At 27.5% G+C, this 14,774-nt stretch overlaps 1 protein-coding gene across 1 annotated transcript in view; it reads right to left on the reverse strand.

Annotated features, from left to right (window-relative positions):
• LOC100213205 (BTB/POZ domain-containing protein 19) overlaps positions 1 to 14,774 on the reverse strand; it is a 28,539-nt gene that overhangs the window by 9,840 nt on the left and 3,925 nt on the right. Inside the window, exons 4-5 of the mRNA XM_065809064.1 lie at positions 734 to 787; positions 549 to 608 (exon numbers count right to left, since the gene is read on the reverse strand). Of these exons, the coding sequence (XP_065665136.1) occupies positions 549 to 608; positions 734 to 787 (114 nt within the window). The remainder of the gene's footprint in view (positions 1 to 548; positions 609 to 733; positions 788 to 14,774) is intronic.

Consider the following 14,774-nt stretch of genomic DNA (forward strand, 5'->3'; position numbering starts at 1 on the left):
CTGGTTATTACAAGGTCAATGGAGCTTACTGGATAGGTAGGCTCCCAAAGCTGGATTCTGTTCAAGGTAGCTGAGGTTCCTGTTGGAGAGATAGAGAAGTTGATCAAGGGAGAAGGATGATTTTTTTGAAAGTTTTGAAAGTTGATTGTATGTGTCAATGACAGCACGAAAAGGAATAACAGAGTGATCCAGGATTTTGTTAGAGCCACAGGTCAGATGACATGAAACTAAAAAAGGAACTCAAAAATGTTTAATTTTTTAAACTGGAAATATATATTTTGAAGAGAGTTTCTAAAACACATGTTTTTTTCCTAAAAAATACTTTCTAAAAAAGGTTTACATATATTACTTTTAAATGAACAAAAATGCTTTTTTAGTTTTTTTTAGCTTATTAGGACCATAGAGTATGGGAAAAGTTTGAGAAGTATTTTTTTTTGGGACACCCTAATATATATATATATATATATATATATATATATATATATATATATATATATATATATATTCAACATTTATTAACAAAACATACATCAAATATATAAATATACCTGCATTGCTTGACAAGCAGTTTCCAAAGTTACATTTTCTTCAAAATATTTTTCACAGACCTTTAGAAAAATATTTAAATAATTTAAAAAAATCACTTCAAAACAATTTTAAAACCTTTAAGAAAAAAAAACATAATGAACCCACTGAGTAATTAAGTCAAAACTTTAAGCCATTCAGTACAAACCTTAACTAACTCCATTACACCAAATTCCAAAGCTGTAGATAATACAAAAATAACCTAAATATAAGAGTATATATATTCTAAATTAGATGCTTTTTAAGTTGCTATGTCACATGAAAATATTTTAAAGCAAATGATTGATTCATTGATTTTTTAACATTAATAAAAATATTATTAATATATTTTTATAATTACACAGGTCTACAAAAAATTTATTGCATTAAAATTGACACTTGTTCTTACATAATTTTGATACGCTAAATTCAAATCTGGCATCAGATTTTTATGAAAAGCTGCAGATATTTTGCAATAAACATTTTTTATTTTGCAAAACATTAGAAATAATTCTAAAATACAGATTTGAAACTCATTTGGAAGTGTAAGGATATATTTTTTACAATAAAAGTTGTTTACCAAACTAAAACAAAAGCAGAAAGCAGATGAAAATAAATGTGAACTGTTTAAAATAAACATTTTATAAATATCGTCCTCTAAATAAAGTCCAAGCAAAATTATCAACTTTTTATTGATTAGTAACAAAATGACGTTTTACTTTAGTTTTAAAAAAGATCGCAGATTATATTGTTTAATTAAAACTATTTAATCAGAAAGAAACTTTTGCTTGTTGCTCTTTCTTTTATAAACTTTTCCTGAGTCTTCTCGCTTGATGCCCCAACAGTAGTCTGCCATCATATGTATGTTCCATCATCCTTGGTAACAATCTTTGATTGTCTTAAGATCTTGATGGAATCGCTCTCCTTACCCTTCACTCACATCTCCGAGATTTTCAGGAAACTGGTCAAGATGACTATTTATATAATGAAGTTTTATACTCATTTTGCATTCAAGATCACAAAAGGCTTCCAACATTTCATCAACTAAATCTGCATAGTTTTCTGCTTTTTTATTTCCAAGAAAGTTTTTTACAACAACCACAAACGACAACCAAGCCGTTTTGATATTCTTTGTTTTAATGAATTCTTTATCTTTTATAAGATAGCGAATTTGTGGCCCATTAAAAACTCCTGCTTTTTTTTCCTCTATTAACAAACCTGGTAATGATGTAACTATATACTGAAAGCAATCACTATCAGTTTTCAGTGCTTTAACAAATTGTTTCATGAATCCAAGTTTAAGATGGAGTGGTGGAAAAACTATTTTATTTCGACTAACAATGGGTTCATGATGCTAATCATGATGCTAATACTTCTGCTGCTTGCATAGAAAGTCCTAAATCACAAACTAAATCATTCAGTTCTATCTGACTAAAACACTGAGGCAAATTGAATTGTTAAGCATTAGATGAGAAGTCTTTCAAATCTGGTAAAAATTCTTCTGTTTCTGTAACAGGCATACTTTCCTCGTCTTCTGACAAAAATAAACCTTTAAAAATTGGAAATGGAATCTCTTTAGAATGTTGAATTGGTCTAATAGCAGAAGGAATGTTGGGATAAGCTATTTTTTGCAAATATGGCACACAGTATGTGGAGCCCACTTTTTGTCTTGGTCGCCAAGTTTAATATTAAAATATGATTTATATGCAAGTTTTACAAAATTAGTAATGTTTCCTCCTTGTTGAACAAGTGTATAGGAACCACAGATATTACAGAATGAGTTATGATTATGCTTGCACTTATGTCGATTTGAAGAAGCCATCATATTATATATTTGATCTAATAAAAACAATGACATGGTTACTTTTTTTTATAACTATTGAATAAAAATACCGATGAAAAATATAATTTTAAAAAAATAAATAAATTGGTTATTGCAAAAAAACTAGAGCTTGCCAACAAAAACGGACCTTATATTTGGATTCAGCGTTTAAAAATACATAAAAATCAGTTTTAATATCTCATGCAACAGAAAAAAAGTTTTTTTTGTAGACCTGTGTTATTAATACTATATATTTTATATTAAGTTTATAGTGAGATTAGACCAGTTATACAAATGAAGTACACTAGAATAAAGAAGAACTGTTTTGAACAAAGCATATTTAGACAGTTGTCAAGGCAACAATAAAGATTATTAGAAGAGTTGTTAAAATAATACAAAAAGCAAAAATGAGACAGCACCCAAACAATACCTAGAAAAATAAAAATGATATTTCTCATAAACAATAAAATAGAACAAATATGAAAAATAAAAATAATAAAAATACATAAAAACAAAAAATTGGCTGTACAATAAAAAAATACATGTAATGATATAATGCCAAAGAATAAAAAAAAAAATGGCGGACTTTAAAACGACACACCCCAAACTCGGTAAACAACGAAAATTTTCATTATGAAAATTAAAAGTCAATTTTCATTGGCTGATAAATTAAATTAGACTTAACCAAGTTTTCAAGTTCACTTCAGTAAATGACAACGGCATCAAGATGATTCATCAAGCTAAATTAATTGAAAGCATTAAAGAAGAAAGGCTAATAATTTTCTTCATCAAAACATACTAATCCCTGTTCGTAAAGCTTGTATCTGTGGTCAGCAAATGACTATTCAAAGATTTGAGCAGTGTCAAATAAGTAATGTAAATATCATATTTAATCATATCATATTTCATGGCATTATATCATAAAGATCATATTTAATCGTATTATAATCATTCATCATATTTAATACAAGCCAAATCTAATCAGATTAGTACTTTAAATGTAAACAAGCTAAAGTTTTATTTGAACTACTATTTTCTTTTATAAGGATTAAATTTCTTCATAAAATCTAATCCTGTTAAATTGGATTTTGTTTAAGGTTTTTCTGATGCTTTTTTCTTTAAGTATAAACACATTTGGTGATGCAGCAGCTGTAAGAAGACAAAAACTAAACGAAGTAGATTTTTTGAATGTTCAACATTTTTAAGCGTAAGAGATATACTTCAACTTATGTTGTTATGGGTTTCAGAGGTCCCTGTTACTGCTGCAGCTGAGTTAATAGGGATAAGCCAACCAACTTCAGTTCAGTGGTATCAGTATTTTAGAGATATCTGCTCATTTAAAGTTTTAGATCTTGCAGCTGTAAACCAACTGGGAGGTCCAGGACACAGTTGAAATTGTCTCTATATTTTAAACACAAATATAATGTGGGTCACAATGTTAGAAAGCATTGCATTTTCAGGGCTTATGACATAAAAACTAAAAAAGGGTATTTGACTAGGGTAGAGGATTGAACTGCGAATATATTAGTACCTTTAATTCAAACTTGGATTGCTCCTGGTTCAACTATACAATCAGATGAATGGGCTTCATACAATAATTTAAGCAACTAAGGCTATATTCATTGTAGTGCTAACCATACCATAAACTTTGTTGACCCTAAAACAGGGGCAACAAACCACATTGAATCCTTTTGATGATGAAACATAATTTAAAGTTTGTTTTTGGTTCTCAAGGTGATATGAAATGGTCTAGGTTGGATGAGGCAGTATTTAGGGAATATTATGAGTTTAAAAATAAAGATTTATGGCAAAATTTTAATATGTTCTGGGGTCATATTCATACTCTTTGAATTATATGATTATAAATATTTTAATTCTATTTAATGTATGATTTTATTTTATGAGTTTTTGGAGCATATATTTGATTTTTCTCAAATGATCACATACTGTGTAAAGCTGATGGCGAGAAGAATATGCATTGAAGAAAAGCTAAAAACAACTAGATTAGGAAAAAAAGACAATTAGAAATATAAAAAAAAGCACAAAAATAAAAAACAATAACTAGAAATATAAAAAAATCACTATTGGAAGAATGTAACATAAGTAGAATTTAGTGAAGATTTTGAATAAGAAAAAGTTAATGAAAGAAAAGTAAACTGAGGAATATCAGAACATTTATTTTAAAAAGTATTAATATATTGTAATTAGTGATCGACCAAAACCGAAATTTGAGCCGAAACCGAAAGTACCGAAATTTTGGTTCAGTGAAGCCGTAGCCGAAACCGAAATTTCGGCCGAAACCGAAATTTTGGCCGAAATTTGAAAATGAATGTTTAAAATCCCTGAACCTTTTATGATCACCAAATTAAAGCAAAAAAAAAACTATTTTACATATATCTAGCCAATCACCATGTAACATAGTTTGATAAAAACTCTAATATGTTAAGACATTTCAATAATTAAAGGTAATAATTGAAGTATTTTCTCTGCAAAATACATATTTTTTCATGTTTTCTGGCAAAAGTATGTTTCTTTCATTTGAAAGAATTTCTCCAGCAGTTAAAAACAACCTTTTAACTTCTGCAGATGTTGGTGGAGGTCTAGGGAATCTCTTTGCTACTTTTGCCAAACCAAACGTTGCTTTTAATGTTGTTTTCTAATATAAATCTATGAAACTTTTTTTTTTTTTTGTTATTTAGGTGCCCCAAGAAGACCTATAGGTCTTGTCACATAGCACCGCGGAAGTGCATTTAACCAGGAAGTTCATGCCTCCTTCATTACCGTGACGCAAAAATATATCCAAAGCTCGTTTTGAGCCTGGATCTCCTGCTTAGCTCTAACCACTGCGCCACGGTCGCACAAGAAAATTCGGACCTTCTTTGAAGTTTGAATCAATTTGTGAGATTTATAGGACTGCCGGTAGTTGTATTGTTTTTTCAGTTAAGAGATTTTTTAGAGTAAACCACTTCTTAAATGTGATGAAAGTCCGCTAAGTGATTGAAGTTTTGGATTGTGCAATCCACGAGATATTTTCAAATTGCAGATATTGCAAGTTCCGTATTTGAAATCACTTACTGTCACGGTAAAATGATTCCATAAAACAGTTTTTTATCGATTATTTTCCATTGTAAAATTTAGCACTGAGAAACTTTTGATGAAACTATTAGTTTGGGTTGCTTTACTTAAACGTTAATTCATTTTAAGAATGATTTGAGAATAGTAACTTAAAACTATTATGTAACGTGATTTCAATTAAAATTTTTAACAATTGTTATAATTAAAAATTGATTTACTAACAAACGATTATAATTAGGAAACTGTCATGATCCCACTCTATATTAAAACTTAAAAAAAATCTTTTGAAAGTTTTGGTTCATTTCGGTTGCGGTTTGAACCGAAATTTCGGCCGAGACAGGAAAAGTAAAAAAATTGTTGAAGCAGAAATTTCGGTTTTGGTTTCGGCCGAAACTTCGGCTGAAGCCAAAAGTTTCCGTTCACTAATTGTAATTGTTTATTTGAGATTTAAAACTGTTGATACCTAACTTTTTTTGGTGGAATTACCTCCTTTTTTGTAATTTTTTATCTTGTCACAAAACATTTCTCAAGTAGCCTTGTAGGATACCTTTTTTTAAGCGGGGGCTAGGAAAAGCCAACTCCGACTTAAAACACCCCCTGCCTTGAGGCTCTTGGTTGAGTAAAGCCTAGAGATGGCGGTAAACCGATAGGCTTTAATATACATTAGATAGAGTGGAGAGGTTAAGGCTATCACTCTTGACATTTCTAAAGCTTTTGATAAAGTTTGGCATGTTGGTCTTCTCCATAAGCTTTCTTCTTACAGTGTATCAGGTAACATCTTTAAGATTATTAATTCCTTCTTTTCCATTTGTAGTATAAAAGTTGTCCTCGATGAACAGCACTCTTCTTCATATACTGTAACTTTAGGGGTTCCTCAAGGTTCAATCCTTGGTCCTATACTCTTTTTAATTTACATTAACAATCTTCCAGATATTCTCACATCCAAGGTCGCATTGTTTGCTAATGATACTACCATTTACTCTTGTCATGATAAAAAGTCAACACTCTCTGATTGCTTGGAGGAGGCATTTAAGCTTAAAAAAGATCTCATTTCTGCTACAGCGTGGGGCTCAGTGTGGCTGGTGAACTTTAATTCAGATAAAAAATGGTGATGTACTCAATGAGTCATCTACCCTTTATCTTCTAGGATTAACTCTTTCCTTTGATCTTTCTTGGAAACCATATATCAAATTTATTGCAAAATTAGCATCTGCAAAGGTTGCATCTCCTTATCATGCTTGACACTTTCTTACTTCTATTCTTTATCTCTATAAATCTTAAATCCGTTCTTGTATAGAATACCATTGCCATATCTGGGGCAGATCTTCTAATGATGCCTTTTCTTTTAGACAAGGTGCAAAAATGCATTGTAAACATAGTTGGACCTGCTCTTGCAGCCAACCTCCAACCATTATCACATACTTGTAATGTTGCTTCTCTTTCGCTTTTCTACATATACTATAATAGGCACTGTGCTAAAGAGCTAGCTTCTCTTGTGCCATCTAAAAAATTCATTATCGTGTTACTCTAATTCAATCAAGTCTCATCCTTTTTCTGTGACTGTTCCTAAGTGCTCCAAAAACTCGTATTCCTCTAGTTTTTTTTCCTCGAATATCAGTTCTTTGGAATTGGCTTCCTTCATCTTGCTTTCCTGATTCATATAATTTGCAATCTTTTAAGTCGTCTGTCAATTGTTATCTTGCTCTATAATCTTCATCTTTTCTCTTCCAGTAACTTCTAGCTCTAATTATAGTTGTGGACAGGAAAGGTGTGCGATCACACTCCAATCTTGACCATGCATGTAATTATTTTTTTTTTAAACTTGACCACGGCATTTTAGATAATTAAAAAAGCGCTGAAAAACAAAGGAAAAACTTAAATAGGCTAAACTATATAAAAAAGAAAGAAATTTTAACGAAAGAGAAATTAAAAAAAAAAAATTAAAACCTATAGCTCTAAAAAACAATCAACTAATATAAATCTGAAAAACTAAAACTCTAATAGAAAATTATTTTTATTTATGTTTTGCAATTACGTTTAAGTTGAATAACTCATCGTTGGTTTAAATCAGTCCAACTGATTTTGTTTATATTAGGAAAATAGCAATTGAATTTTTTATTTTATTTTAATGTTTAAATAAAAATAATTATATAATTTTTTTTATTTATTTATGTATATTTACATAACAATTAAAAAAAAGAATACATAAACAAATAAAAATAACAATAATATAAATAATTTTTATTAAACATTAAAAAAAATAAAAAGATTTTATTAAAATTCTCCTAATACAGTTATTAACCTTTTAAAACCAATGCGACGAACTATAAAACTTAGATCTTTTCTAAAGTTTTTATAATATTAGGCGAACTCTTTTAAATAAAAAAAAACTAATTAACGTTTAATAAAAAACTAACTTAATTTAAATTATCAAAAAGAATTCATAAAAAAAGTTTATTAAAACGCATTCGTTGTCGTCGTTGTTTATTAAATTAACAATACAAATTGTTTTAAAAATATTACATTTATCATTAAAAAAATATTTTTGAAATAAAGGTTTTTTTTTAAATGATAATTTATTTAATGGCGTTTTAAAACATTATTTGAAAACGTTTAGCTTAGTGTAAACAAATTTTTTTAGTAAGTTTAATAGCATAACAAAAAAATAATAATAATAAAAAATAATAACTTTGTTATGTTTTTGGCTGTTAAATTTATGGATTCATGAAAAGTTTATTAAAAAAATAGTTTTCATTGTTGTTTATAAAATTAATTGCACAAAGTTATTTTAAAACATTTATATTCATCGTAAAAAATACACTTTTTAACAATATCTTTCGATAATTTAAATATTTTTTATAGTAAACAATCTTTTAAATTTCTTGCTTTATAACTGTATACTTTATTTAGCGCATTTTAAAAACGTTTTCAAAATTTTAGCCGTGGTTAAGTTGTCACAAAAAATAATAAATGCGTGGTCAGGAATAGAGTGCGACTGCACGCCTTTCCTGTCGACCACTGTAGTAGTAGTTGTTTGCAGCCTTGTTGGAAGTGAAGATAATAAAAAAATAAATAAAGTTTATGTGAAATAAAATCTTAATGAAACTTCTACTTATTTTAATTCTAATATCAGTAGTATATGTTGTAGTTAATATCAGTAGTATATGTTGTAGTTAATATCAGTAGTATATGTTGTAGTTAATATCAGTAGTATATGTTGTAGTTAATATCAGTAGTATATGTTGTAGTTAATATCAGTAGTTTATGTTGTAGTTAATATCAGTAGTATATGTTGTAGTTAATATCAGTAGTTTATGTTGTAGTTAATATCAGTAGTATATGTTGTAGTTAATATCAGTAGTATATGTTGTAGTTAATATCAGTAGTATATGTTGTAGTTAATATCAGTAGTATATGTTGTAGTTAATATCAGTAGTTTATGTTGTAGTTAATATCAGTAGTATATGTTGTAGTTAATATCAGTAGTTTATGTTGTAGTTAATATCAGTAGTATATGTTGTAGTTAATATCAGTAGTATATGTTGTAGTTAATATCAGTAGTATATGTTGTAGTTAATATCAGTAGTATATGTTGTAGTTAATATCAGTAGTTTATGTTGTAGTTAATATCAGTAGTATATGTTGTAGTTAATATCAGTAGTTTATGTTGTAGTTAATATCAGTAGTATATGTTGTAGTTAATATCAGTAGTATATGTTGTAGTTAATATCAGTAGTATATGTTGTAGTTAATATCAGTAGTATATGTTGTAGTTAATATCAGTAGTTTATGTTGTAGTTAATATCAGTAGTATATGTTGTAGTTAATATCAGTAGTTTATGTTGTAGTTAATATCAGTAGTATATGTTGTAGTTAATATCAGTAGTATATGTTGTAGTTAATATCAGTAGTATATGTTGTAGTTAATATCAGTAGTATATGTTGTAGTTAATATCAGTAGTTTATGTTGTAGTTAATATCAGTAGTATATGTTGTAGTTAATATCAGTAGTATATGTTGTAGTTAATATCAGTAGTATATGTTGTAGTTAATATCAGTAGTATATGTTGTAGTTAATATCAGTAGTATATGTTGTAGTTAATATCAGTAGTATATGTTGTAGTTAATATCAGTAGTATATGTTGTAGTTAATATCAGTAGTTTATGTTGTAGTTAATATCAGTAGTATATGTTGTAGTTAATATCAGTAGTTTATGTTGTAGTTAATATCAGTAGTATATGTTGTAGTTAATATCAGTAGTATATGTTGTAGTTAATATCAGTAGTATATGTTGTAGTTAATATCAGTAGTATATGTTGTAGTTAATATCAGTAGTATATGTTGTAGTTAATATCAGTAGTATATGTTGTAGTTAATATCAGTAGTATATGTTGTAGTTAATATCAGTAGTATATGTTGTAGTTAATATCAGTAGTATATGTTGTAGTTAATATCAGTAGTATATGTTGTAGTTAATATCAGTAGTATATGTTGTAGTTAATATCAGTAGTTTATGTTGTAGTTAATATCAGTAGTATATGTTGTAGTTAATATCAGTAGTTTATGTTGTAGTTAATATCAGTAGTATATGTTGTAGTTAATATCAGTAGTTTATGTTGTAGTTAATATCAGTAGTATATGTTGTAGTTAATATCAGTAGTTTATGTTGTAGTTAATATCAGTAGTATATGTTGTAGTTAATATCAGTAGTTTATGTTGTAGTTAATATCAGTAGTATATGTTGTAGTTAATATCAGTAGTTTATGTTGTAGTTAATATCAGTAGTATATGTTGTAGTTAATATCAGTAGTATATGTTGTAGTTAATATCAGTAGTATATGTTGTAGTTAATATCAGTAGTATATGTTGTAGTTAATATCAGTAGTATATGTTGTAGTTAATATCAGTAGTATATGTTGTAGTTAATATCAGTAGTATATGTTGTAGTTAATATCAGTAGTATATGTTGTAGTTAATATCAGTAGTATATGTTGTAGTTAATATCAGTAGTATATGTTGTAGTTAATATCAGTAGTATATGTTGTAGTTAATATCAGTAGTTTATGTTGTAGTTAATATCAGTAGTATATGTTGTAGTTAATATCAGTAGTATATGTTGTAGTTAATATCAGTAGTATATGTTGTAGTTAATATCAGTAGTATATGTTGTAGTTAATATCAGTAGTATATGTTGTAGTTAATATCAGTAGTATATGTTGTAGTTAATATCAGTAGTATATGTTGTAGTTAATATCAGTAGTATATGTTGTAGTTAATATCAGTAGTATATGTTGTAGTAGTGTAAATGTTGTAATTTTACAATTGTAACTGTTTATATTTGGTTTGTAAAGATTTAAATTGAAGTTTTAAATTTTAAAATTGGTTTTAGAAAGTTTGATTTTTTCCTTTAAGGTAGCCATTTTAGTTCTTGTCATAAAAACATATTTGATGCGGTTTTACCATTCTGTAAAATCTCAGTATATTTGTCAAGAATTTTTGTAACAAAAATCTTCGTTATTTATCGAGTTTGGGGTGTGTCGTTTTAAAGACCGCCAAAAAAACATTAATGTTTAAACATAATTTGTGAAGTGGTTAAGTAATAAACTTCTCACAGTCGTGTCCATTACTATTGCTCTTTCCAAGAGGATCAGCGCTAATAACAAAAGGATCAACGCTAATAACAAGAGGATCAACACTAATAACAAGTTTATATTGTCAGATAAATGTCATCATTATGCTTTAACTACCAAACCATGTCTATTCCATACAGCATTAAAAAAGGACAAAGTAGAATAGCCAAAAACCAAACACACCCAAATTAGAGAAGCAACAATATTTTTTAATGAATATTATAAATTTATATATTATTATAATATTATAAATAAAATTAAAAGTGAAGATCCACAGTATAGTATTATGCATATATAAATATAAACATAAAACATCAGGTTGACGAACTATGTATTAATTTATTCTGTTAAAAATTGCTTCATATAATTATACAGAGATATTTTAACTCCTAATTGTTGTAGTCATTTTTTAATCTGAAACATTAGAAGTTGTTGTACTGCAAAGATAAACTAAATTTTAGCTTGATTTTGAGTTCGTTGCATTAAGCATTGCAGGTTTCTCAATTATTCACCATCTCTATTCATACCCAACGCAAACACTATCTTTATTCATACCCAAATTTTGAGTGTTAATCTCTAAAGATTTCCGAATCTTTTATTTTAAAATTATATTCTGATTTTAGTGACCTTATATTATCCCAATTGATACTATTTTTGCAACCATTTTCAACATAATATTGAATATTTGTTGTGTTTCATTATGATTTTTATTAAATTGCTAAACTGAAAATAGGTGATACAGACATAATTTTAACTCTTGTTTAAGTCTTTTTTTTTAAAAGTTTAATTAGATATTTTTCATTTTAACTATTCACTAGCATAATATCTAAAAAATGTAACTCTTTATTACAGTTTTCAGTTTGCATTATGAACTTTATTTTTAGATTTTTAGAATTGAATTTAAAAGAATGATGAAATCTGATGCATCATTTACATTATTAAAATGTATGGCAGCCATCAACATAACATTGGCAGTCATCAAAATAACGTTGGTGAGTTATAGGTTTGAAGCTACGAGGAGTACTAAAAAGATAGAAATAGGGGTTTATTTTCTATATGTTGCAAATAAGCTTCTTATACAAGAACCACGAGGGCAGGGTTTTGGAACAGCTCCGGAGCTGGAGCCGAAGCTATCCAGAGTTGGTGATTTTACATGGAGCTAGCTTTGGAGCCAGCTCCACCCTTTGATATTTTGAAATATCAAATTTCTATAAAGTTATTATTTTACATTTTTTTAAAAGAATTAAAATAATTATGCTCATTAAAATATTTATAATTTCTAAATATAGAATTTTTTCATATGGTTTAAAAAAAAAACCTTTTAACCTACCTACTCAACATTTTATGATACTTTTTTAATTTAGTGTCTCCTTACTTTCATAATTGACCCCTTTCCCCCAATCGAGCATACATACTTTATGGACAATCCTTAACGAAAAAATACTTTATCTATGTGTTAAGTCAAATGATTTGTTTTAACATTTTTAATTAGCTGAAACATTTTAAAAACAGATTTAAACATGTGAGTTCCAAATATAATTAGGAAATGATTTTTTTTTTTCCAAGATTATTGATATTATTTTTGTTTATACTATCTTTTTTATTATTTAAAATCTTATCATCTTATCTATAAAATTTGTTATTTACTTTGTTTTCATAGTTTTTTATAAAAATAGTTTCAAACTCAAACGATCATAAGAGGTTTCTAGATAAGTATTTTTCAATTGATAAAAATACAAAACTGGTTACATGTAAGATTACAAAAAAGATAAATGATAAAGTGATTTCATGCGCCATGCAAATAAAAAAATTAAAAGTTTACAATATGAAACGACATTTGGAAAGATCACATCTATCAGAATATAAAATTGTTGAAACTGAAATGAGTCTTATGATCCAAATAAAATCTTTAAAATCTTTATCACAAGATTTCAATACCAAAAAAACTAAACAGATTACTTTAGATTCTTTTGCTTTCACTAGCAGTAGAACAATAAATCAAGTTAGTGCTAAAACTTTTAAAATTGGAATTATCAAAATGGTTATGAATAACGGAGTTTCTTTGAAAACATTTGTGAATGAAGGATTTCAATTGGTTACAGGCCAACTAGGTAAAACTCTTGGGTTCAGTACTGGACACAATGTATGGAATTAGATTAATGAATTTGCTGAAAAAAAAGAAAGCTGAAATAAAGGAAATGTTGTTACAGAAATTTATTTGAGTGAAAATAGATGCAGCCACATAACACCAAAAGAACTATTTGGCAATAAATATTCAATACTATTATTCGAGAAAAAATTAAAAAACTTTGGCACTGATAGATACACAAGGACAGCACAACCCTGTTGCTATCAAAATAATGTTCAATGATCAAATAGTATGAGCAATGGTCAAAAATGGTCAATGGTCAAATAGTAAGTGGAGTTTTTTGGAGAAAAAATCTAGCCTTTATCATTAGAATGGTGTCAACAATTGTCTACTGACATTATCCTGATGTGTTGTGTTATTCACAGAATATAATAAAAAGTCAAGAAACAAAATATATAATGCTGTGCCATCTACAATACTTCTTTAAATTTTAAGTGAATCTAATTCTGATGGAGAAGAGGATGAGCTTGAAAAGGAGCTTGATAAAAAAGAAAAAAGGAGAAATTTTTATCAAAATTAATTTTGGTAAAAATACTTTTAACACAAATTTTTTGGACGACTAAAGGATAATGGAAGAAATGGGACGTTTAAAAGTGAACTCAGCTATTAAGGGAATTGAAGAATACCAAAAAAAAATACGAGAAGCGTACAGAATAGCCACTTGTATACCTATTTCACAAGCAAGTGTAGAGAGGCTATTTTCTGCTCTTAAGTTTGTATCGGGCTGATATTTTAGATATTTTATTTTTAAGGATGAATCAAGATTTTGATTAATAAAATATTAATATTAAGTTACTTTCATAAAACATTAAAAAAAAATTTTTCAGAGCTGCTCCGGAGCTGGAGCCAAAAATTCTTATGGAGTCGGAGCCAATTTTTAGACCTCAGCTCCAAAGCCTTGCATGAGGGATAGTCCTAATGGACCAGAGTTATCTAGAGTTCTAACTTTATTACTTCATAAATAATACATATATATAATATAAATAAAAATAACTGAATTTATTAACTTATCATACCACAGGTAGAAAATATTTAAACAAAAAACAATACAATAGAAACAACACAACTAAACTAAACCACTCAAGTTAGTATGCGAACAAAAAATACTAATAAAATTCTTTTTTAGACAATTAAAACTAAAGTAGGTACTTTTAGAATAAATAAACCCAAGACAAAAAAACAATACGCCCAATCAAAAAAAAAAAAAAAAAAAAAAATGTTAGTTTTCGATATATCCTAACAATGTCAAAGATACTTTATTCAAATGATGCGAATCAATCAAATGTATAAGAAAACAAAAACGGAAACAACCTAAAGTTTTCTTTAAAATTAAATAAAGAGTGATTGTGAAAAAATAGTGTTTAGAGACAATAACAAATATCACCCTCAAAAATATAAAAAAAACCCAAACATACAATAAGAGATATAAGAAATAAAGTTATTTGGTCTTTAATTAAAGACAAAAAATGTGTGCGTGTAAAATTAAGAGCAGAGTTTTGAATGTGAAATAATAAAACCTGAAAACTCATTGAT

The sequence above is a fragment of the Hydra vulgaris genome, chromosome 11 (assembly GCF_038396675.1).
Source record: "Hydra vulgaris chromosome 11, alternate assembly HydraT2T_AEP".
Taxonomy (NCBI): Eukaryota; Metazoa; Cnidaria; class Hydrozoa; order Anthoathecata; family Hydridae; genus Hydra; species Hydra vulgaris.